General features: G+C 36.5%; 1 protein-coding gene across 1 annotated transcript in view; it reads right to left on the reverse strand.

Annotated features, from left to right (window-relative positions):
• Positions 1-27030, reverse strand: part of lmbrd1 (LMBR1 domain containing 1) — a 119074-nt gene that overhangs the window by 81175 nt on the left and 10869 nt on the right. Inside the window, exon 4 of the mRNA XM_067385509.1 lies at positions 139-236. Within this exon, the coding sequence (XP_067241610.1) occupies positions 139-236 (98 nt within the window). The remainder of the gene's footprint in view (positions 1-138; positions 237-27030) is intronic.

The following is a 27030-nucleotide window of genomic DNA, read 5'->3' on the forward strand; positions in this document are numbered from 1 at the left end:
ACTACAAATAGCTTAGCATAGCTCTTTTCCCACCTAGTTTTTCATTTTGTGTGTGAATTATCCCTGAAAGGCTGAAGAGGTGCTTCGTTTCAGAGTGCATGAGTGTGCTAAATAGACAGGAAGGAGTGTCAGGTTTACCAAGCACTTGTTGACGTTGTCTTCATCTTTCTCTTCGTAGTAGAAGTACACAAAGGGGATCCAGAGGAAGACGCAGAACAGAATGATGGAATACAGAGCTGTGAAAAAGAAAAGATTGTTACACACCTTGAGCACACTCAACAACCAGGGTCCACATTAAATACAGAACATGTATTTTGATGTCACAGGATCAATGGCATGGCACTCATTTTATTGTATCTAGATTAATAATAATAAAAAAATAATAATAATAAAAAACATTAAAAATGCAATTTACACACTTGAGGACCTATTTTTTTTATTTCTGAATAAATTTCAAGGTTGCACAAGATTGTAAAAAAAAAAAAAAAAAAAAAAAAAAATCAAAGTCAAAAAAGGTCTTATGATTAGGCTACAATTCTTAATCTTTTATTATAATTTTATTACAATTTGGAAAAGTTCATTACAGTGCACAGCATAAATGAGTAAAATGTTACAAAAGATGTATTTTCTTTATGATCACTAATACAATTTATGGAAAGATGGCAAAAATATAATGTATTAAACATATACAAAATAAAAACTGAGAAATATGTCATTAATAGCCATAAAATAAGTAAATTAGCCAATTTTGTTTAAATTAAGGACTGCAGAAATGAGTACACCCTTGATTTAATTCAACAAATGTATAATATTCTAGGACTTAGTATGAGTATGCCCTCCAAATATACTGCTCTGACCCTTCTTGGCACAGAGTGTACAAGTTCATGGAAAATTGTCACATCTGTCCTGTTTAACCCCTGGATGATGAGCTCCTTAAATGCCCTGATCTTTAATGGGGAGTGTTGCTCTACAGAATCCCCCACAGACGCTCAAGAGTGTTAAGATTGAGTGCAATACATGTCCATATAAGGTTTTTCACCTTGGGAGAATGCATATCCTCATTGTCATGTTGAAAAAATGCTCAACAATGCAGGGAATGAGGAAAGGGTAACATCTTCCGTTTCAAGTTTGTGTATTAAATTATACAGTGGTGTGGGAATTCATGACAGCATTGATAAGCACAACTCCCTCACACCTTCAGCACTCATACATCCCTATATAAGAGCTTTCCTACCACTGAACTTTACTGTGGGAACCAGGCACTTCTCACTGTACTCCTCCTCTAGCAACACCATAACAAAATCCAAAATGATTGATTTGGTCTAATGAGACCAGAGTATTAATTCCCAGAATCTATATTTTGTAAATAAGGGCTTTGGAAATGGAACTGACTTTATTGTGCTTTGGCTACAGTAGGTAGTTCCAGTGTGAACAACAACCATGCATGTCATTTCTGCAGGCTGCATCTTACTCTGCGAGATAAACAGTCACTCTTTTCATAGCTTTTTCTTTGCTTTGAGCTACTCACTTAGTATGTCTCCTGCTCTTTGTCTAACAAAAAAAATCCCTCATCACTAAATGAAAGCTTAAAATGAAGGCCTGATTATTTCAGGGGCCTTGTCAGAAGTCCATTGTTTTTGAATTTCTGTGTTACTTGAGTTATATTTTCACACTTAAAACAATGATTTGTTAATCCCCTTGTACCATTGTCCTCTTTTGTGCTAAAAATAATTCTCCTGACAGTTCTCTCCCAAGTGCTTCCATTGTTGTCAGCATTAAGTCTGAGAATGATTCAGTGGGCTATATAACACTTTTAATTGTCAAGAAATTACTTCTCTTTAAATGTTTTGGTTCAACATACTTACCTGTTGAAACTTACACCAGAAAATTTGTATTTAGTAACTTTTAGGAGGGTGTACTCATTTTTGCTACACAACATTTTATCACCTTGATAAGAAAATCTTATTTTCCTGAATAATTTTGACATGCTTCTTTGGTAATTGATTAAGCAGACTTGCTAGAACATTATCTCTCTAAAGAACCCTAATGTGTCTTCTAAGTAATTGAGTAATTGCTGACTTTCAGAAGTTTCAGAGGGGGTGTACTCATTTATGCTGTGCACTGTATATAAAACATTTAATAAAACATTTTATTTAAAAAATAATATTATATATAAAGGTATATTACAAAAATATGAATATTTTAATTTAGAAAAAATACTAATATTTAGAGTTTTTACTATGAAAAATATTTTTTAAAACTTGCTTATAAAAGAAAACTTTTTCTGCTTTGCTAAATTAAAACTTTGCCGAAAATGGTGTAAAAGTGTTTTTTTTTTTTTCATTGTTTTTTTTTTTTTAAATAAATGAATACATCCATTAAGAAACCAACATGATCAAAGGCAAATTATTTTGTATAATACACATTGGTGCATGACGTAAAAAATAAAAATAAAATAAAAATAATAAATATATGGAATATGAGGTATGACCACAAATCAAGAGTGAAATCAGTGTCATTACACGTAAAGATTCCTAGAAACCAATAAAACTCCCACATGATGAGTTCTAAGCCCCAAAGCACAGACAAACTGAAATAATCAAGTTAAAGGAGCAAAGATCACTGATATTGCAAGAGTTTATGTAACAGACTGTGACAGGCAGCAAAAGTGATTTTGTTGATTCCTCTCTTTCCCTGTCATGCAATGAATTAAAAACGTCAGCTTGGCCTATTTCAGTCGTGAAGCGGATCACAGAGTTTTGTGACCCTGTAAATTGTCATCTTCACTTCTCATGTAGGTTACTCAGTTGATATAGGTGATATGTATAACACAATTCTTCTTTAGTTTAGAAAATGCGCCATCACAAAGCCCTGGAGATATGTTTGTATACATGAATGGAGTGGATTAAGAATACACAAGAAAAAAAATCTGGTGTACACACGACATAACCCTGGACATCTTTCTCCATATAGAAACAGGTCTGTAATCACACAGACTGTATCCCATACTGGCATCACACCAGAACAGCTTGCAATGACCTTCCGTGAGTGCAAAAAAATGATCCATCATTCTGTCCACGGTCAAGTAGGACAAAAAGCTCATTTCCGCGAGCATGTAAACATGCTCTGCACACATCAGTCAAATGTGTACATGTGTGTTCGTTTGATAAACGCTTCTATTTCAAAAGATATATGTGCGAAAAGGACAGAGGAGTGCATTTCTGTCAGGCAAAACACAAATGTTTTTTAACAGCAGGAGAGGAGAAAAACAGAGCAGCCACAACATTTCAAAATAAAAACATAATGGGATGAAAACGCTTATTGTTATTGTTTCATGAGCCCCGCGGCTGATTTTGCCAGCTGTTCATGTGCTTTTCGAAACTTAATTTTTTGATTGCTGCACTTTTTCTGGATTACTGTGAGGGATTCAGTCATACGGCTCATATCTGTGAGTTCAGTGGATCAAAGCTGCTCATACAGATAAACTGCACTTTCACACACTCTCGCTACAATTTACCTTGCACCATTAGAACATCGCTCAATTTGGTTCCTGCACAGTTTCGTGTGATTAAAGCATTTCTCATGGTTTTTGAATATTTTTGTAAAGCTTTCAGTGAGTTCAAACTATCACAGTTTATGTTTTCAAGGCAAAGCCCATGCTCATCAAACTCTAGCCAATCCAATGCACCCGGAATCCATTTGCTGCAATTAGAAATACAATAAAAATTTAAATTGTGTCTGTCAAGAGTGTCTTTGGTTAATTAGTGTGTTTGCTAAGGAAAGCATCCATGTTTCTATAGCTCATACTTAGGATCTGGGTTTTGAATAATCATTCATGTCATTTTAGGCTATACACATAAGTGACACATCAAACCGTGCAGCTTGTCAAGGTGTGTTATTGCTAGAGATAATCAGTTTGATCAGTATTTTTACTGATATATACTTTTCTACTTACAGGTGCCCTAGATTCAAAAATTAAATTTACCTCGGCATAGTTAAATAACAAGAGTTCAGTACATGGAAATGACATACAGTGAGTCTCAAACTCCATTGTTTCCTCATATAAATCTCATTTGTTTAAAAGACCTCCGAAGAACAGGCGAATCTCAACATAACACTGACTGTTACGTAACAGTCGGGGTGTATGCCCCCAATATTTGCATATGCCAGCCCATGATCGAGGCATTACACAAGGACAGCCAGTAGTAACGTCTGGATCTGCACAGCTGAATCATCAGACTAGGTAAGCAAGCAAAAAGAACAGCGAAAAATGGCGGAGCAATAATAACTGACATGAACCATGATAACATGATATTTTTAGTGATATTTGTAAATTGTCTTTCTAAATGTTTCAATAGCATGTTGCTAAAGTACTGTTAAATGTGGTTCAAGTTACCATCGTTTCTTACTGTATTTACGGAGACAAGAGCCTTCGCTATTTTCATTTTTAAACACTTGCAGTCTGTATAATGCATAAACACAACTTCATTCTTTATAAATCTCTCCAACAGTGTAGCATTAGCCGTTAGCCACGGAGCAAAGACCTCAAACTCATTCATAATCAATGTAAACACCAAAATAAACTCTGTACTTACGCGATTTGACATGCTGCATGACGAACACTTTGTAAAGATCCATGTAAAGATCACCAGAGTTCGATTCTGATTGTATATCTACATGCAACATAAAATCACAACTGAAAAACACAGTGAATACGTAGTTCTCTTCATTCCTCCACTGATGGTAAATGCCTCCCTATTGTGTATATTTTGAAATGCATAAAATTTTAACATGCTTATCCTTGTTTGACAGAAATCAGCGCACGAGTACTGAATTGAGTTCTCTTGGGTCACTAATATGAGCTAAAGAAAGAAAGTGCTTTCATTCACATCCATCCATCATATTTATGTGCTCCACACAGCTCTGGGGGGTTAATAAAGGCCTTCTGAAGCAAAACGACGCACTTGAGTAAAAAATATCCATATATAAACAAGTTATGAAGTCAAATATCGAGCTTCTGCCAGCCTGCCTTCCATATTCAAGTTACGAAGAAAGTGTAAACTGGCGTCACATCAGTTACACTTTTTACATAAGTTGAATAGGGGTAGGACGTAGCACAAGTTTTGTGAACCGCAAGAGTTTTACACGTTCTTTGTACGTTGAATACGGAATGCGGTCTGGCGGAAGCTCAAGTTTTGACTTCATAACTTGTTTAAATATGGGTATTTTTTTACACAAACACATCATTTCACTTCAGAAGGCATTTATTAACCCCCCGGAGCTGTGTGGAGCACATATTTATGATGGATGGATGTGGATGGAAGCACTTTCTTCAGCTCAACCTAGTGACCCCGATTCACTGCCATTATAAAGCTTGGATGTGTAAGGATATTTATTAACTCCCTCGGGTCGGCAGTCACGTCGGCGATACCACCTCGGTTTTTTTTCTTTCCAGTGTGAAAGAGACTCAAAATACTCCTTCAATGTTGCACATACAATTAAGAGTTATAGACCATTTGAATCTGTGGAATAGCTTCTCTTATTTGTGTACACTCAGAGTAAAAACAAAATGTTGTGCTTTTTGTAAAATAAAGAAAACTAACATGATTCGTGATCCGTCGTCTCCCTCTGAAGGAAGTCCAATCTGATAGTTCTCAGAAAATGAACTGTAACTTAGTGAATACTGATCACAAAAAAAAAATACTTATGTCTAAAGAAATGTTGAAATGTCAGGTTTTAAATCGTGTAAGTCAAAATCAAAAATCGAAAACAAAAATTCTGTGTTTATGTAATCTGTATGAAAAGAACATGTCAGACGCCCCTTAATTCAGCTCATTATCCGCTAATGCGGCCACGGCCACGGAGCCAGCTCTATTCAGGCGCAAATTCTGAAGCAATACATGTATACATCATCTCAATCTTGTATTTATTGTCTTGAAAAGTATTTATCTGGATGTTTTTGTTTTTTATTGCAATGTTTGAACAATAAACGTACAAGGGCAATAACATATTTTACATTATATATACATCAAGTTAAATGTTATGAAAAAAAGAGCAAAAAAAGAGAAAGTAGCAAAAAATGCCACATGTATAAATAAGTATTGACATTACAAATTATTTACAGAATAGATTTAAGGCTTTAAAATAATTTACAGTTTTTTTGGCTTTATTTATCTGGAAGTTAAAGCGATCTCTGGAAGCCTGTTAGTTCCTGGAATGTCACATGACCCGTTCTTCTTTAGATTAATTTGTGGACTAAAGGTGCACAGAGTACCCTCAGGCTGCAAGTATGAATTGAAAACACGGTATGCAGCGCTCACAGTGATGACAATAAATATTGAATAAATATTACTCCTCTGTATAGAAAATTGACAAACATATGAGAATCAATCAGTATTTCTCCAAATGTGCATGCTTTTAAGCTAAAAGGCTATATGAAATGCCACAGAGGTAACATAATTGTTCAGACACTTTGCATCACAGAAATACATTATATTTTAAAGTATATAATAGAATGCCATTATTTTAAATTGTAATAATATTTTACAATATTGCTGTTTTTTTCTGTATGTTCGATATACACCATGATGAGCTTGAGACATGATCACAGAGGGTTTTTTCACATATCCTACCTGACTGAAAGGCCTCATTAATATGCAGGTCATTATGCGATAACTCATTATGCGATTATTTTGTCTTCTGAGGTGTAAATGACGCATTATTCATGATGATTCACGCCTGTTTGCCTGATTGCCTGTTTCTTGACAAAAAGTGTCTTACAAAAACTAAATCAATATATTGTTTTATATGAACAAGTAGGCAGGATCGTTTTAACATAATTTTGAAGCAAAAACTCTAGTCTACAACCTCCAATACCCAGAAGTCTTGTGAACAGAGATTTATTTATTTATTTTTTTATTTTTTTATTTTTTTGGCTTTATTTCAGTGACTTAAGTTTTTTGTTTTTTCAATAACCATGCATAAACATTATTCCTTCAAAAACATAAACATGTACATACATGTTCCTCACATATTATTGTAGCCTAGTTTGTGCTGAATACAGCGTAATGACACTTTTGTCATTAATATGTTTATGAACAACTGAAAAAAGCATAAATGTCAGGGCATGTCAAAACTTCTCCAGGGCCCCAAAAATCCTTAGACCCCAGAGGGTTAATATTTCTTGGGTTGTTTTCATCAAAAAGAAGAGAGTCATGTACACCTAGGATGGCTTGAGGGTGAGTAAAGCTTGGGCTTATTTTCATTTGAAAGTGAACCAATCCTTTAAAAACATGAGCAATGATAAACTTTCGTGACAATGGTCTTCAATGGTCATTTTGGACTAGAGGGGAAGTTTTTGATTGTATATCTACATGCTACATAAGGTCATAACTAAAATCACAGTAAATATGCAGTTCTCTTCATTCTTCCACTTTCCCCTCTGCATTGATGGTAAATGCCTCCATATTGTGTTTGTGTGGCAGACTCTCAGCAAAGGAAATAGCTCTAATATGCAGTACGATAACACCACTAGGCATTATAAATTCATGGGAAGGTGAGGAGCAGACACTTATACAGGGGCTACAAAGCTATTTTAGGCTGGAGGGGGGGTTATCTACAGCTAATGGATGTCTCTGAAGACAGGCCCAGTAAACCCGAAATAACTCCCGAACGAGACACGCTTGGCTGAATGCTTTCTTGAGGTGATAATGTGATTCATTAGCATGATTCAAAACGTGAAGCCAAAAAAAAGAACGTAATCAGACAATCACGACCACAGTGGGCGCGTCGGTATATAGGTTACTCACAGCATAGATTTCTTTTAACACATTAAATCCCTCCCAATAATCCCAAAGAGTTTTAATTAAAAGAAATGAAACAGGCAAAAAGAAAAGAAATCCAAAGTGTCCCTCCTCACAAACCACATTGCACATCTTCGTTAATAACGCACTTCCTGTAGTGCACTGAAGTACCAAGAGTATACTGGTTAAATACACAACATGCTGTGGAAAATGAGGGCCAGTAAATGTGAAAGTGAAATGTCAACGTTTCAATGACAGCAATTACAGCCCCTGGTGAGATAATGACTGCTTTGGTTCATTCTATTGTTTTAAAAAGGCTGCATGAAACATTCATCTTGAATTACACTTCATATTTCATGTTGAAGTGTAAATGCTTTTGTCCAACCACAGGCAACTTCTCTGAGAAGGTTTCAACATACAAACTGTCTAACACTGTCATCATGCTAATTAAAGCACAGCTGAAAAAAAATAAATAAATAAAAAGTTTTTTGTTGTTGTTGTTGCTGTTTTGACCCATGTAACATTATATTACAATAAATAACACACCAAAATTGACAAATCTTACTGTGTTTATGAGGATAGATGGCCATTTTGACACACATTCATTGTGTGTATTTTTCCGTCCAAGCACAAGTAAACAACGCACGAGTACTGAATTGAGTTCTCTTTTGTGTCTTTTTGCACTTGAATGGTTTAAAATCACTTGCATGCTTAAACTGACTTCAAAACACAAAACTTTTGTGACGATGCAGCACTTTGTCTGTAAATTGTATTTAGATAATGTTTTCAAAACATTTAACATTAAGCATATAATCAACATTAAGCAAAACTGCCTAATGTTACTGAATGAAATTTGACCCAGGACAAGCTATAGGATCAACTCCATCTGTGTTTTGATCATCATTATTAATCTGATCTGGGTGTAGTCTTTGACAAAAACATGAATTTCTCTGCTTTTTGCCAAAAATGTTGCTTTTTTTATGAAACCTATCCATATTCAAGTGCATGAAGCTAGAATAAAAGGTTTTTAGTTATTTTAGTTTAGTTAGGTTTGTAGTTTTAGTTAAAGGTGCTAAAGAGAATCTATTCGTCGACTGAGAAACCAAAGACTGTTACTGAGTTTTTGAAATGAGCGCATTCGTAAGAACAACCCCCCTCCTTCGAAGGAATGCCTCCCAAAACTCGTAAACACTCGTATTGGAACACGAGTGTTTACCACCAGCATTCGCTGTGTTGTGTTAGTGGATTCATTATGTCGGACTCACCGCAGGTAACTCATAATCTGCAGTTGTTATTCCTGTCTCCGGACAAAAACATTGCATGCGGCGCCTGTGGAGTGTGGAAAGTTACTGGAGCGCGCAGCCGCGCTCGTCTCTCACAAGGAACGTCATGGCAGTGATTGACAAGCCAGAGGGCCAATTGTGTACGTCTCTCACAAGGAACATCACGGCAGTGATTGACAAGCCGGAGGGCCAATCGTTTACGCGATGATCGCGTAAACGATTGGCTGATGTTTTTAAGGCCCTACCTCATGCACAGATGATGTATATTAAAGGATTAGTTCACTTTTAAATAAACTTTTCCTGATAATTTACTCACCCCCATGTCATCCAAGATGTCCATGTCTTTCTTCAGTTGAAAAGAAATTAAAGTTTTTGATGAAAACATTCCAGGATTTTTTTCGTTATAGTAGACTTCAATGGGCACCAAATAGATGAAGGTCAAAATTAGTTTCACTGCAGTTTCAAATTGTTCAACATGATCCCAGATGAGAAATAAGGGTCTTATCTAGTGAAACCATCACACATTTTCTGAAAAAAAAAAGGAAAATTATATAAGTTTTAACCTTAAATGCTTAAATGATCTTGAACTAGCTCTCTTTTTCTTCTCCTCTATTTGAATTCCAGCAGTGTAGACACTAGGGCTGGATACCTAAAGGCTGGTTCACACTGTGCGATTTATCCACAAATTGGTCGTCTGAGACAAATTTTGCAAATCCTAAAAGATTCCTATAATCATAGCCTAAAATCTGTTGTCTTTGATCGCTAGTTTGACATGTTCACCGACAGCCGATTAATGACCGTTGCGATCAAATTTTACCTCCGACGAAGTTCTGGCAGTGTCAGAAGATTTGGCGCACAGTCCTCCAGTGTGACTTCTCCTACAACAAACGTCAAATTGTCTTCGTTTTTCAAGACAAGCCGTGATCAAAATTAATGATAGAGATGTCGTTGTTAGCCACCATTTCAGTCCCGTGTGTAATGTAGCTCACTGTCATCGAATGTGTATGTTTTGATGATGTAAAACTCCGGACAAGTTTTCATGTGCGTGTCTGTTTTTAACGCGTTTTGACTGTCGTGCAGTCTCACATTAATGACAGCTGAGATCCCACAGTGTGACATGAGGATCATGTTCGTACAGTCTGACAAGCAACCATCGTAAAGGACTATTATAAATCCCAGAGTGTGAACCCATCTTAACTCGATACTTTTTAGGTACCGATCGAACTGCCTCGATACTATCGAGTATCGAAAAGTGTCTTGTCATTCGGTACCAAATTTCGGTACCTCAGAATGGAGCCGAGTAGAGGGGCAGAGAAATGCTTTCGCTGTCTCGTTGAGGAGCAAGTAACGTTGCGCTACATTATTATTTATATCTAAATATATAAAACTATACGCGCGAGAGAGACCCTATGTGCGAGAGGGCGAGTGAATCAACGGTTTCGTTTTCAGTTTATCTCCGAATGGACGGGTGAGAAACGGCTGTTTATGTGAGCAGCCAGTTCACTACAGATACTGTTAACAGAAAACAAAAGTGTCGCACTGCCTGCAGAAACAGCGGAACGTGCACATTTTTTTTTAGACTAGTTATGGACAGGTACAACACACAGCAGCTTTACATCAGCGTTCGTCCCTCAAGTCTATGGAAACACGCAACCGGTTCGTGACAGGCTCGTTCGCCTGCACAAGCACAGGCTCTGCCTCTGGCTCCTGAACGCGAACAATTCTGCTGAAAAAGGGGTAATCAGCATCCTCCTGATACTGCGGATAATCTGCGGGTCGGGCCAAGTAATAAAAAAATAACATTCAAATTAATTGCGGGTGGATGAGGGATGAATCATTAATGTGTTGATTTTAATAAAGACACAGAACTCTTATTTCACGGTAAGACGCAACGAACTTGCGTCACTCTTCCGCTTTGATCTTGTTAATAATAATTAATTTTTTGAAGAAGAACAATTGCTGAGTGATTTAAAAAGAGCCTCACATACTGAATTTTGGCATTGAAAACTAAACTTTATTAAAACTATTTGCACTGATTTATTGTGTTGGGTAAATTGTTAATTTGTGCTTTTTTTATTCCCCGCAGTGGCTCAGGAGATGAGTCTTTGAGTCTGAAAAAAAAGTCAACAAAGTTAAAATATAAAACCAAAGATTTTTTTGAGGTTATGTAATGTTGTTTAAACAGATTTTATAAAATTGGTATCGAAGTCAAGGTATCGGTATTGTCTCGGTATCGAACATTTTTGAATGATACCCAACCCTAGTAGACACTGCTAAGTGTATTACTGCCCTCCACAGGTCAAAGTTTGAACTAATTGTTATATACTTGCGCTAGCATATTGCATATAAAAATTAGTTAAAACTTATATAATTTTCTCTAGAGTTTCTCTAGATAAGACCCTTATTTCTCATCTGGGATTGTGTTGAACAATTTGAAGCTGCAGTGAAACTAATTTTGACCTTCAACTGTTTGGTGCCCATTGAAGTCCACTATAAGGAAAAAAAATCCTGGAATGTTTTCATCAAAAACTTTAATTTCTTTTCGACTGAAGAAAGAAAGACATGTACATCTTGGATGACATGGGGGTGAGTAAATTATCAGGAAAAAGTTTATTTAAAAGTGAACTAATACTTTAATATTATTCCTTTCAGTGCACCTAATAAGTAGTCTTTTATCAGTTAGTAAAGACAGTTTCAAGTAATATTGCAAAAATGTATAAAACAAAACATCCTCTTTAGCACCTTTAACAAAATATTGTGGGGGCAATGACATTTTTGTAAAAATGATCAAAAACTATGGCGGTGGCTGGCAACTTAAAAAAAAAAAAAAAAAAAAAAAAAAAAAAAGTTAAAGGGGGGGGAAAGAGTTAAAAGGAGTCACCCATTAAAAACGGATGAATTTTAAAAAAAAATGAAAAGAAAAAAAAATTGTTATTAACATTATAAGTGAACCTCAATTAACAGATTAAAATAATGAAAAAAAATCCATGTCATGACCCCATTTTGGACATTGACATAAGACAAAACAGCAATGCATTCATTTCCACAGGTTATCGTTTTGGCTAATAACAATGCACTGTTTGCCTACATACACTGAATCAGAACCATCCAATGCAAGTGGCACACATTGTTGCTCTCTGTCCCCAGTCTGTGAGCTCAAGGCACCCAACCAGTGGGTAATATTAATCATAACAACATGAATATTAACACGGCGAGGGAATAGGCCACACTGCATTGCTGCAGATCATCCATTTCAATCTAACCAGATCTAATGGGAAAGCACCTGACTGGGGAGAAAAGTTTAGCATATTAATCCCCCTGACAAAGAGAAGAGGGAGCTAAATAATTAAATGACCAACCTCGGTCCTCCACTAGTTCAGGCTCCTTTTATAGCACTCCGGCAATTCCCCCTCAGGTGTGGAGATGGAAAGGTAGATGAATCCACTGCTAGATACCCAGTTTGGACTCGTAAAAACACACTTGAGACTTCAGACTCATCTCCTGGGTATAGTTATTTTGATGGTTATTAGTTTAAGAGGGTTTTGAGTTGTTACGCATTCCTTCAAGCTAAAATAACATGTTATTTGAAAACTAAATGTGCAAGTGTGTCTTCTGGGGAAAGTCAGTTTATTTAATTTGCTCTCTCCTTTACAACTCTGTAAACAATTCAATATCCGCTGACAACATACGTTTGCTAAAATAAAGCTTGAATATCACATGATCGTAAAGGAACAGTATTGTATCATTCCAAACCCATCCGATTTCTGTTCTTCTGTTGAACAAATATGAAAAGTTAGGCAGAACATGGACCGTTGGCTAAATATCTGATGCATAAGGAACACAAAATTGGAAGCACTTTAGGAGTTTCGAAGTCATTATCTGATTGGTTGAATTCTACATTTTGTCGTTTTGCCAAACCCCCTCATGGAAGAACAAAGAAATCGTTTTTACAACCGAGACAATAAGTGCTCATCACGATCAACTGAACACTGGATTTTCAAAGGTAGGTGAAGTATGTAAAGTTCGCGGCATAGACTATTTAAAAGACATATAACAATTTTACACTGATATTGTAAGGATGTTGACTTTACATTTTCACTTCTCTAAACATGAACAAATCAAACTGCGATTGGTTGCTTTACGTGTCAGTCATGCGGCCTCCGGGCGGTCCTTGGCCAGGGAAAGCTGTTATGGAGTCCAGACCATCTGCCGTCAGTCTAAAAGTCTGGCTATACTAGACTAGGTATGTTCAATCTGCCATTTTCCATACCTTCTAACTAATTTGAATTTTTTACTGATTTCAGTCTGAGTAAACGATGACAAACTTTTCATTTTTTGGATCAACTATTCCTTTAAGGTGCATTAGTTATTCGCCTTCAAAATATCAATCTGTAGCTATTTTGCCCAATCCCATGTTGTCATCATGTACATAAATTCCATCACATTGAAGACAACATCTGGCTGCTCTGACATTAATCGGTAAAAAATACTTTAGCATGTACCATGAAAGAGGTTAAGAGATAGAATCAAAGTTCCACATGCCTCAGACATCAGGGTCAAATGTGGAGGAATCACCACCTGAAATGGCACACAAACTAAAACCTGACACATCAATAAGGACAGGTCACTCAGGGTAAGGTCTTAAAGACATTCATCTTTTGCTGTCCCACTACAGGAAGACGTCTGTCACAAGGGCATCATCCTCTAAACTCAACGTCTCCCAGAATGCACAAACACATTACACTGATGTGAAAATGAGATGTCAGTAATGGCCTAGGGGGAAAAAAACTGACAAAGGACTCGTAAGGTACGAGGAACTCTCAGTATCGCTGCAGCATTGTGCACATGTGATGGCATGTTCTACCTTTTCATTTCTTGTAAAAGTGTCAGCACCACCTGGACCCACACACCATAGGGCAGATGGCAATGGGACATTAATGTCACAGGAAAAAACACAGAGCTCGATGCCTGGTTAAAGCTCACCTCCCTATACAGTCTACAGTGAGACAGTATAACCTTTAAGTGTGAAGCTTGTCAGGATTTTTTTTTTTGTTTTATTATTATTTATTTATTTATTTTTTGCCTTGAGTCCATTGTAATCTTTTTTTTTCTTTAAACACTGGATTTAAGTCTTCAGTTTCTCCAACTATATTTGGTGAATTTAAAAGAACATACCACTAATGTAGAACTCACAGTAAGCTGTATTAAAGACAATTATTTAGATTCAAGGATCAGTTTAGAAAAACAAAAGAAAACACATGTACAGTAATTTAAACCTGTACCATGAATAAACATACACTATCGTTCCAAAGTTTGGGGTCAGTGAGATTTTTTTTTTTAAAGAAATTATTTTATTCTGTAAAGATGCATTAAACTGATTAAAAATTGGCAGTAAAGACATTAACATTGTTATAAAAGATTTCTATTTGTAACAAAATATTACTTTTGTTATTTTGAACTTTCTATTAATCAAAGACTAAAAAATGTAAATGTATCATGGTTTTTAACTGTTATAATAATAAGAAATGTTTATTGAGCAACAAATCAGCATATTAAAATGATTACTGAAGGATCATGTGACACAAGACTGGAGTAATGATGCTGAAAATTCAGCTTTGCCATTATAAGAATAAATTACATTTTAAAATATATAAAAATAGAAAACAGATTTTTTTTTTACTTGTAATAATATAGAATAATGCTGTTTTTATTGTATTTTTTGTTCAAATATTATTTCACAATATTATTGTTTTTACTGTATTTTTTTATCAAATAAAATGTAGCCTTGGTGAGCATAAGAGACTTCTTTCAAAAATATTACAAAATCTTACCAAAGCCATACTTTTGAACAGTAGTGTAATGTAATAAAATGTGCAAATGTCACAATGTTTTGAATGTATAACAAAAACACTTGAACATTACACATGTAAATAAAGCCTAACATTAGTTATATTCAGTATAAAAACAGATTTGTTTTTGCTTTGTGAGCTGAAGAGTTGTCCAAATAGTCCTTTTGAGACAGGACTTTATGGGTAAATTAAATTTTGATTACGTACTACTGCCAAAGATGTAAATGCCACACAATTCCTGTGAATGCAGTTTACTTTAGATAAACAGTAAACAGTAAGTAAACACCAAACACAAACAAATTATGTCAGAACGGTGTTAAACAAAAATGTACCCACCAGAAAAGTCCCATTTCAAAAGCACTATTTAGTAAAAGTTAAAATTATGCACTTCACATTATTATTATTATATAATATTATTATTATTATTGCCTTTAAAACCCACCAGTACACTTGTCCCATTGTAAGTGCATTACTGTACGCACATTTTCCCTTTGATTTTACAATCTGAAGGACAAGTCAGAATAATTTGTGTTGTAGTTAACCCAGAACATTCTTTCAATAGTTATTAACATTATGATAGTTTAAACCAATAGACGCTCATTACAGGAAGTTTTTTATCTGGGCAGGTGGCCAAACACTGAACACTAAAAAAGGTCAAGTGGGTTTGTTAAAAAAAAATTTCCTTTATTCATTTGGAAATACGTACTTAAACTCCAAACATGCTCGCATGTCACAGGTGGTTTATGTGAAGAGGCCATCTACTCTACTCAGTGGTGAACCTGGAACTGATTGTCACCAGATTGAAAATTAGCAGTCTGCGAAGCCTCTTGGCCTACGTGAGGCCTGTGGATTACAAATCAGCACAGGCAATAATTTTCAATTGTACTGTGCTGTTAGAAGCACTGACCTCTTGGGGCCAAACATTCTCTGACAGGAGTATTGCAAGAATACTGATGGTAATACAGCGCTGCATCTGAAGAGACTGGTGTTCGGTGATCTTCACAAGAACAGACTGTGACAGAGCACATATTACTGTCAAACCAGTGCAAACAGAATGCAAAAAAACTATGTTCTGCTTTTACAATGGAGCACAGATGACACCTTCAGCAAGTAGGGTAATAATAGCTTTAATAAACAATATGGACTCACAGAAAGACATGATACCAGCTTTTGAAAAGAAGAAGTGTATAAAACATGGTTGTGCATCATTCAGAACTAATTTGCAAATGTCCTTTGATTCAATTGATTTCCTGAATTTAAATTGATTTTATATTATGGTAGAAGATGGGAAGTAAAATTACAGTTAAATTGCACTTCTAATTTAAATTTAAGTAGAATTAAATGAAATTGAAAGAAATTCACACATAAACCCCAATAAGTTTGTCAGGACCTAAATCAATCAATAAATAAAATATTTCCATATATTTATATATTCCATAAATGTGTGTTCAGTAATGTACTTACAATGGGACAAGTGTACTGGTGAGTATCATGAGAAGAAGACGACAAAACAATAATAATAATCATCAAATTTGCTTCCGGCATTGATAAGTTTGCGTTTCGAACCAAAATAATCCAATTGAATCAATTTGTGAGCCCATTTCATTGCATGGCATCGAGGAAATACAATGATAAAACATATTTGCATTGAATCATGCAAAGTAATATTTTTTGCAACTTGAAATGTCAGAATTTGAACTGTATCAATGTACTTTGCAGCTCAGAATAGTTGACACCTGATTGAAAAGAAAGCACTGTACCCTCAGTGAGGTGCATAGACTCAATGGGATTCCTCTACCATCTTTACAGAAGGGAAAACGGCATCAATTTCTTGAAGTCGTGGTGTATTTCAAGTCACAAATGGTGAATTGATGTGAAAATAGCACAAAAGGGAGGTAAGATCATCTCTTTATGCAACACGTTACAGAATAAGGTACAGACCCGGAAGACTGGCACTCCAAACAGTTTCCTGAATTGATTTCACAGTTTATTCCCTCCTCAACCCATGCCTTTAAATATGCTTTCAAATGCTGCATTATGGAGCATTGGCTGAATATTGCCTTTAAAGGGTGAATGCCAACAAAGAAACTCACGTGTTGCAAATTCAAGATGAGTTATACATCAGTATTGCATGAAGACAGAAAATATTCAGTATGCAGTACAAAGCAGCAGAACATGGTTTTTCTGCGCTGTTTTAGAGAGCTAAATATGGTTACCAGGATTCTGAACTGAACTGAAGAAGCCTTTTCAATTACAATTCAATTCCAGGATTGGGGTATTTGAATTGGGGTAGCAGCCAGGATGCTGAATTGCAATTCAAATTCAAATAAATTTATAGAGAGACCAATAGATAGAACAACAAAAGGAAGGAAGGAAGGAAGGAAGGAAGGAAGGAAGGAAGGAAGGAAGGAAGGAAGGAAGGAAGGAAGGAAGGAAGGAAGGAAGGAAGGAAGGAAGGAAGGAAGGAAGGAAGGAAGGAAGGAAGGAAGGAAGGAAGGAAGGATGGATGGAAGGATGGATGGATGGATGGATGGATGGATGGAAGGATGGATGGAAGGATGGATGGAAGGATGGATGGAAGGATGGATGGATGGAAGGATGGATGGAAGGATGGATGGAAGGATGGATGGATGGATGGATGGATGGATGGATGGATGGATGGATGGAAGTCATACAGCTTTGAAAAGACACGAGTTTGAATAAATGATGATGGAATTTTTGGGGTAAACTACCCATGACAAAACATTATTTTGAGTACAGTTCAATCATTTCAACAGCAGAGCTTTATCTCTAGCTGCAGAACAAATTTTGTGATGGTGTATGATTTGAATGACTTTACTTTTATATTTTATACTCATTTTAAGTCCATGATGAGTCCTGCACAAGGACACACCTGACTGACTTTGGCCTTTATTTATTCAAGAGGACGTGAAAAGAGCCGATGGAGAGCAAGAAAAGAACCGAACGCCTACTCTAATTTTCCAGAAATGTAGATTTAAATGTGCACCGAGCTGGACACCTCAGTGACTCTTTGACAGTTGGATCTGATTATCTTACAGACGCAAAAGCATTTCTGGTATCCTTGTATGAAAGTTCAAAAACCTTCAAGTTAAAATTCAGGAAAGCTTTCAGCTTTTTAACAGTCTTGACATTTCAAACAAACACGTGGATTGGTAACAGACTCCAGGCTGGATGATAGGAAGCCTTTAAGCTCAAGATACCGGATGTATCCAGGGACTTTTAGGGATGCTTTTCCATTTAACCTTGTACTTTGCAGCCAAACCTCAAGGTAGAGGCTGTCCACTCTGAAGAACACTACATTAAATAGAAATGCTGCCCAAGGACTTGGCCCCAGGCCATCTGAACAAATATATATTTTCCCTTTAATTACTTAACCTACGAGGTTAATCTCCAGGGATGTCTTGGATGGGGGCTTCAGCTGCAATCCATCTGGGTTTACCATCCCAGTCCCGATCATCAAAATCCCCGCCACGAGGCACAGGCACCATGATGCGCCTCTCAGAAATTGGGCCGAGCATTAATGGCAGGCAGAGCGGGGCGACATTTGAATCCTTCCTGTATACGCTTTGGCCTGAGCTCTCATCTCAGCAGGTTCAAGGACCTTGCACCATGCACAGCTGCCCACTTCAATAAATGCACAATCTGTCAGTGTTTGCTGCTGTTGAGCGCCACCAGTGACTTGCACTTTCCATTAGCGATCATGCTGAAACATGCACGAAGAACAGCGAGCAAGCCAAAAAACACATTAATGCTCACACTGGGTCTCTTTGACTAATAACTGTGCAGTGTTCCTTACTTAAGTGTGCACAAAAGTCAACGTGCAAAATTTACACCGGAACAGGTGTGTGCATATAAACAAAAATATAAATACTGACCCTACAACAAGTCATTTTATGTATTATTATTATTGTGAATTTTATATTATATTATATATATATATATGAAAACATATTTTATTACATAAACAATTTATACATAGAAAAAAAAAACTTAAATTTTCGATTCATCAAATATCCACCATAAGCAGCTATCTGACCTACACTGGGTTCTAATTGGTTCATTGTATTCTAAACTTCATTGGCAATCAATTGTTGAAGCTATTAAGGTGTGCTGACCCAAAAATCTTTTACAAACCTGGGCCAAGTTTAAACCAGTAACCAGGGATCACAGCTGGCAAAGGGGCATGTCTGACTTTGACATGTATATATTGCCATTACTATGTAATCAAAATGAAAATTATTATTGCTGGTCTTTAATGATAATGTCAAATTACTTCAATGTATTTGTACCCCAAAATGATAAGGATTTATGCTGATATCATCCAAAACCACACTTTGCCAGGGGTGTTTCCAAACTTTTGGAGGGTAGTGTATATATATATATATATATATATAATTTTATATAATTTTATATAAAATATACAACATAAGACTTATAACCATGGATAGACAGAGTGATAGACAGACAGACAGATAGGTAGACAAAGACAATAGAACAATAGATAGAAAGACGATCGATAGAACGATAGATAGATCAATAGAAGGTTAGATAGAATGATACATAGACAGAACAATAGAAGGACAGATCAATAGAATGATAGAACAATAGAACGACAGATAAAAGAAAAAGATACAACGATAGATGGAACGATAGATGGAATGATGGAACGATAGATGGAATGATGGAACGATAGATGGAACGATGGAACGATATATGGAACGATAGATGGAATGATGGAACGATAGATGGAACGATGGAACGATGGAACGATATATGGAACGATATATGGACAAAGGTGTCTATAGGTAGACAAAGACAATAGAACAATAGATAGAAAGACGATCGATAGAACGATAGATAGATCAATAGAAGGTTAGATAGAATGATACATAGACAGAACAATAGAAGGACAGATCAATAGAATGATAGAACAATAGAACGACAGATAAAAGGAAAAGATACAACGATATATGGAACGATAGATGGAATGATGGAACGATAGATGGAACGATGGAACGATAGATGGAACGATAGATGGAACCATGGAACGATAGATGGAACCATGGAACGATAGATGGAACCATGGAACGATAGATGGAACCATGGAACGATAGATGGAACCATGGAACGATAGATGGAACCATGGAACGATAGATGGAACCATGGAACGATAGATGGAACCATGGAACCATGGAACGATAGATAGATAGATAGATAGATAGATAGATAGATAGATAGATAGATAGATAGATAGATAGATAGATAGAGAATTTAGAGAGCTCTGGTGTTTTAGCCTGTTGCTTCGTGGACCCGAGCAACTCTGCAAAAAATGTATAAATGGTATGATGCCTCCCTTTAAAAAGATTACACTTCATAAAAGATCAGGAAAAGAGCTATTTGGAACACTGTCTTCTTTACACATATACGAGAAAATCCTCTAGGATTTATGAAGTTCATTGTCAGATTTTCTGAACCAAGATATTTCAGGGTTTGAAAGCCATCACATGATTACAGCTAAAGTGTTGTCTTACACAAAGTACGAACCCATTTTCAGCTTAACACATGACACAGCACTGCAGAGTTTGATTAAAACTGAGCGGCTGTAACAAGAAAAAAGCTCTTGAAGGGGCTGTTTAGCATGTCAGTTGATTTTGAGAGGGCTTCACGTTGGGATACGAATTACGCCTATAACAAATGCTGAATATTTATGCACCTGACATCAAGCTTAAAAGCATGTTTGACAAAAGGAATGCACCACAATAAAATAATTACAACCAAGTCTGTAGAGCCCAACTGCTTTAGAAGAAAGCCATCTCTTCCTCCTTCAGGACAAGTTTGTGGTGATTGCCACACACTGCACCGAGATAAAGTTAGCGCTGTAATTATTCCGTTTGCACAGACATGGGCGGACAGGGATCTCAGATTCGGCTTTGTAAAGAAGCCTTTGAGGCTTTGACCTGCCAGTCTCCTCAAATGTATTGGATTCAGCTTTGCTGTGATAGATGGAGCTTGATCTCCACCTACAGGCTGCTGGGAAATCTCTTCTGCACATGATGCCGAGATGGGAGGGGGGCCCGCAATCAATGCGACTAATTCAAGAACTGCAGCAGAGCGAAAATGCCACCAAGAGGAAGAAAAAAAAGCAGCAGGATAATTCCGTTTGAAGGCTCTGCAGTTATGTCCATGGAGAAAACAATATATACATGCCTTAATGGCAGTATAACGACCTGTGTGCTAGAGACTGCGGGAGCAGCTTGCAGGATGCAGCTATTGATTGAGGACAATCTATTAATTACTGTTAGATTTCACTGCAGCAGGTGACTTTAATGCAAATACCCTAAGATCAGATGGCTGAGTGTTAATGGCGGCTGGTGGAAACGCAGTGTGCGGCATCTTTTTCATAGAACAAAGGCACATTTCTTGGATGAGCTCTTGAGAGGCGTTGACACCACACTTTTGCAAAAGATTCACATTTGTTTCTATTCCTCCCCCTGCTTGGCTTGCGTTTCTCTGGATGAGACAGTTGTTCTTCTCCGAGTCCATCCCCACGAGGACAACGGGATGAGCTCGAGAGCAAACGAAAAGAAAGATAAACATTTGTCATCAGGAATACAAAAGCAAACATTAAATCTCTGCTGAATAAACCCCTGCGCTCTCGATGGCTGTAGCATGTTGAATATGAAAATACAGGAAACTGAAAAACTGCACCAAAACTGAGTCATTCCATGCAAGAAATACTATTTGTGTCCATATTTGATGAAGTGCACAAACTCAAACATCTGCTATTGAGAATTTTTCAAACTTAAATGTATTAATTCAAAACGTATTATAAACGTTTTCTTATATTATATAATATATTTCTTAAATATATTATTTTACCTGCTAATGATATAGGTTTTATTTCTATTTTTAAAGGAGTAAATGTCAAAAAAAAAAAAAAACTTTGCACAATAGATTGAATGGTTTTCCCATTAATTTTAGTCCACTGATATTAAATAAATATAAAATAAACATGTTTAAAGCATGTATAAAATACAAATAAATCATTAAAGAAACATTACTAAAAATATTTCATTTATAATATAATATCATCTATCCATTCATAAAATAAATATATATACACATGTATATATATGTATACACACACATAAATGTATAAACTATTATATATATATATATATATATATAGGGTGCGATTTGTGAAAAAAACAGGAGGGGGGGATTTTTTTTGTGGAAAATTTGTTAAAAACCACAGTGGAGCTATATACTATTTTTGGCAGCTGTTACAGAAACATTTTTACAAAAAAATCTTCTGATTTAACCTTGAGATTTGACGTATTAGATAGCTTAGATATTTGCACCACTACAACGACACTAATAATTCTTAATTTCTGATGGAAATGCAAAATCAATCGGTAGTTATTAATAGAATAACGAGACACAAACCATTTACCTCATATTTCATTAGATAGAATAAGCCGGGCCGTACGCAGGGTTTCATAATTACCTAGGTCAGAAAATGTTGTTTGCTGGGGGGTATGCTCCCCCGAGACAATTTAGATTTCCCTGGTGTACATATGTGCATTTTTAAGATGTTTTAAGGCCAACAAATTGGATAACAATTTAAAACCATGTCAGCAAATTCATGTATGCACAGTTTTGAGGCAGCTTTAATCGCATGTTTGGTAATTGCATGACTTAACTTACAACAGAACAACGACAGTCATTGTTCGTAGTTTCTTTTGTGCTTTATTTAAGCTATAATGTGCATGCATTTGCGCATGCAATTCTTGAGTGCGCGCCACGAGCACAGTATAACGGCTGATAGGACAGTTGTGTTCATTTTTCTGAGTTTTACTGACATAGCCTGACAACATCTCATCTGACCGCAGTTCACTGTTGTTCAACTGAGGCTCCCTCGTCGTCACCTGTAGCCTACCTTTTCTGCGCTCGTTTGACTTGCGCCTGACACTGAGGTGAAGTCGGAATGCGCGTCTGAAAAGTGTCCGTTTGTTGTGGTCGTAAAGAGATAGTTCTATGTAAACGCAGCGTTTTACATGGTGATGTTTTTAAAAAATATATATATATTTATTTGGTATTTTATATGCTTTGTTGGTGGTTTGTGGAGTAGCATCACCTGGGGGGGATATTTTTTTATATACACACACACACACACTTGTTTATTTTATGTGTACAGAAAACAATTATATTGTTAAATTACCTGGAACAATCTGTCCCCCAGGTCTGTTGCTGTCTGCTTTTCCATTGTGGTCTAAAGTACCATGAAGATTAGGCAAATTAGTCCAGTGACGTAGGACTGTGCACGACTTTCCACTTCCCACTGGATTTTGTCCTCCACATATAAGCATAATAAAGCCTGAACCTCATCGTTGGTCGATCGGTCGTAACAACTCTTACTGAACGCACCACAACAGACTTTTAAAAATGCTATGTGGAAAAAAAATGATGCGTGGAGTCAACCAATCTTAATGCTGCATGAACTCAACCAATCAAGTCCCACCCCTGAAAGTTCCTGAACCTTGAAAAAGTACTACCTCACAAGCAGGGACTTTCTGAGGGGGAAATTTTTACCTGGAACTTCATTTAGACCCTGGTCCCTGCTGTCAAAATGAGTACCCTCCACCAGGAGGGGGGTCGTGGCTTTTGTCACCTGCTACATGAACATATGTAAGTATCTGCTAAATAAATAAATAAATAAATGTCTGGTGATAGAAGGCCATAAGCTTGATAACAGGAGCAGCAAACCGTCACATTCCCCTGTCAAATGTTCAGAATATGCAAAGATATTGAATTCTATTAATTTAACTTAAGATGGCACAAAACAATTTAGATAAACTAAACGGTGTTCATTGTCTGAAAAAAATGGATCAAGTCTTACAGAAATTTACTTTAAAGTTACCTTCCAAACACCTGTCTTCTGAATGACTCGGATGTAGTACAGCACACCTACTGCGTTTGCATCTACTGAAACCCCCTCCACAGTCCACACACTGGTCTTCAAAGCCAACATATTTGCCCATTATAACCATTTTTCTAGTGAACAGATCGTTCTGCTGCTGAGGCTGTGTTAGTCATAATCACATGCCATCAGACAGCCATCTCTCCCCAAACTCAAAGTCACCGGTATCTCTCTATTCCACCTCCACACATGATGCCTGCACAGAGGACCACACAGCACACCAGGATGACTTGAACAATGGGGTTTTCTTTTCTTTTCAAATTTCATTTTCTTTCAGAAGAACAAATAAAGCATTCTCACATCTTTTTGAGGATAGTCAGCATGGTGCAACCCCTGATCTTTCAGAAAACCCAGAAATGAAGCAATCAAACCCTTTGTGGATGCCACGAGACGTGGAAGAGAACGGCATGCGGTGTTCACGTGCTTCTGCGCAGCTGTGTGTGTGTGTGTGTGTGTGTGTTCTTGTATACATGGTTTATGAGGACACAAATGTGTATAATGACATGGTCATTATAAACACTTCCTGTGTCCTCGTACATCAAATGGCTTAAAAAAAAAAATCATACTAAACTGTTTTTTTTTTTTTTTTTAATTCAAAAAATGCAAGTAGTTTTCTGTGATGGGTATAAAAACCATTACGTCTATGGAGAGTCCCCGTAAACCACATAGGGCAGCCCTAGTAGAGCCTTTTGAAGCATCATTTAAACAGCAATTTGGACCTTCACCACGTAGAAGTCCACTATATGAAAAAAAAAAAAATAAAAAAAATCATGGAATGTTTTCCTGAAAAACCTTAATTTCGCTTTGACTGAAGAAAGACATCTTGGATGACATGGGGGTGAGTAAATATCAGGAAATTTTAATTCTGAAGGGAACTAATCCTTTAAGAAAACGCAGTTTGCAGAGTTTCATTTTGGACTTTAGATTCTCAATGTCTACCGGTAGAATCACATCTATCTATTTATAAGTTTCATTATTAAAGTTAACCCTTTAACCCACAATGAACCGCTGGTGGGCAATTGCTTTGTTTGATATAAATTATTTATTTATCTTCATAAACTAGGCATATAACGCTACACTATTTCAAAGCTGAAAACTTTAAGATTCAACCTCTGAAGTCTGTTTGTCAATCAATGCATTATAGCAAAATAATATGGTAAACTGGAAAGAAAACAATTTTTGCAAAAGGGACACTGTAATGTTTCAGCTCCTCTGTTTGCGATCTGATCATTTTAAGCTACTAGACTAAAAAGGTTTCAGTCCACGGATCCAGGTCTCAATGTACACAATTCATCATCAGTGCATTATTCTAAAGGGAACAAAAATGGTTGTTTTCATAATACTAATGACTTTCTTCAGAATGCAATAACTTTCTCTGCATCTGGAATAACTTTTCTGTTCTGCTGACATAACCAAGGCTGTGCTGATTAAATAAAGTAACTTTCTTCCTTCTCTGCAATGCAAAACATCATATTTTGAAGAATGTTTCAACTGCTTTTGGGTATAAAATGAAAGTCTGTGGGAATAAAAACAACTTTACTGACTTTCATTATATGGAAAAAAAAAAAACAAACAACAGAAACATCTTTCAAAATATATTATTTTGTGTTCCACAAAATAAATAAAGTCCATGGTTTGGAACGACATGAGGGTAAAAATGACAGAACTATCCCTTTAAACAACTAGATTTTTTTATTTTATTAGTTGCTATGCGGTTTATATTCTTAGCATGTTGGGTGTTCTGGGTAGTTGTGATTGCTTATTGGTCCAAATCAATAGCATCAAACCCCTAACCATAAGCATGAGCAATAGCAATGTAGATACTTAAGTCTTAAAGGGGACCTATTATGCCCCTTTTCACAAGTCTCTGGTGTGCCCAGAATATGTCTCCACAGATCACTTATTATAGTTTGTCAAATTTGACCCTATTTGGGTGTGAGCAAAAACACACCGTTTTTGTGTGTGTCCCTTTAAATGCAAATGATCTGCTACTATAGGCCCCCTTATCAGAAGAGGGTGGAGCTTTAACAGCTCAAGCTTCGTTGCTCAACAACAACAAAGCTGGAGAATCTCACGCATCCAAAATGACGAATGTCAGTAACAGTGTTCAGCTTTACATTGTTCAAACCGGAGTCGGACACTGATGGAGAAACTCAGGAAGAAGTTACAACTTTTGGAATGCATCTTTTGTGCAAATCCACTCATTTGTGAAGCAATTCAACGTAAAATGACCGCATGGTAACAACGCTCCACTACAACAGCTCTTCCTCTTCTCTAAAGCAGCCCAACATGGCCTAACCCCTTTGTTGTGTGTCGAAATGCTTTGCATCGAATTTTGAGCATCGTAACTTTGGAGATGTTGTTTATGCTCAGACAGCAACATTAGATACTAACTAAAGTTAAAAAAGTGAAATCATAATCAAGGACCCCTTTAATAAGGACCATTAATAATATAATAGTGTAATTTTCATGATCCAATCAAATCCCATTGGATGTTTTACACTGAATATTCTGTTTCACTCTGAAATGTTACTGTAAATGCATCACAAACACTTCACATCATCCATAAAAACAGCATATAGCTAGTTTCTCTGCATTATGTTCTGTCACAAATCACTCCAAAGTTTTGTTGACAAAGTATATCTAATAAACCTATCGAATCAATTTTGAGCGCAAGATCATATTTTGTTTCGTTCTTGGAGAACACAGGCCGACAGCTGGACAAGGGATTTGCGGCGTGTCTACCTGCACTGTCATCGTTAATCTTCTGATGCTTTTCTGACGATGGAAGTGAGGGTTTTTGATTGGCTGGTTTGTATTGGCTGACAGCTTGTCTCTAGCGCATTTGGCACTGCTCAACAGACGCCGTGCCGCTCTACTACTGACGGCCTGTTCCGCGCAGCATCTGTTTGCAAATTCAAATGATAATCAAGCAACTGTGCCATAACTCAATTTTATGTTACCTTGTCCCAGCTTCCAGCATTCCTTAAAGATATTAGTTAAAGTGGAAGCAATGGAGGACTCAATTAAAGTGTGCATGCATGTCACTGAGATATATTTAATGCAATGAAGTCATAAACAGAGGATGCGGTTCC

Source organism: Chanodichthys erythropterus, chromosome 5 (genome assembly GCF_024489055.1).
Source record: "Chanodichthys erythropterus isolate Z2021 chromosome 5, ASM2448905v1, whole genome shotgun sequence".
Classification (NCBI taxonomy): domain Eukaryota; kingdom Metazoa; phylum Chordata; class Actinopteri; order Cypriniformes; family Xenocyprididae; genus Chanodichthys; species Chanodichthys erythropterus.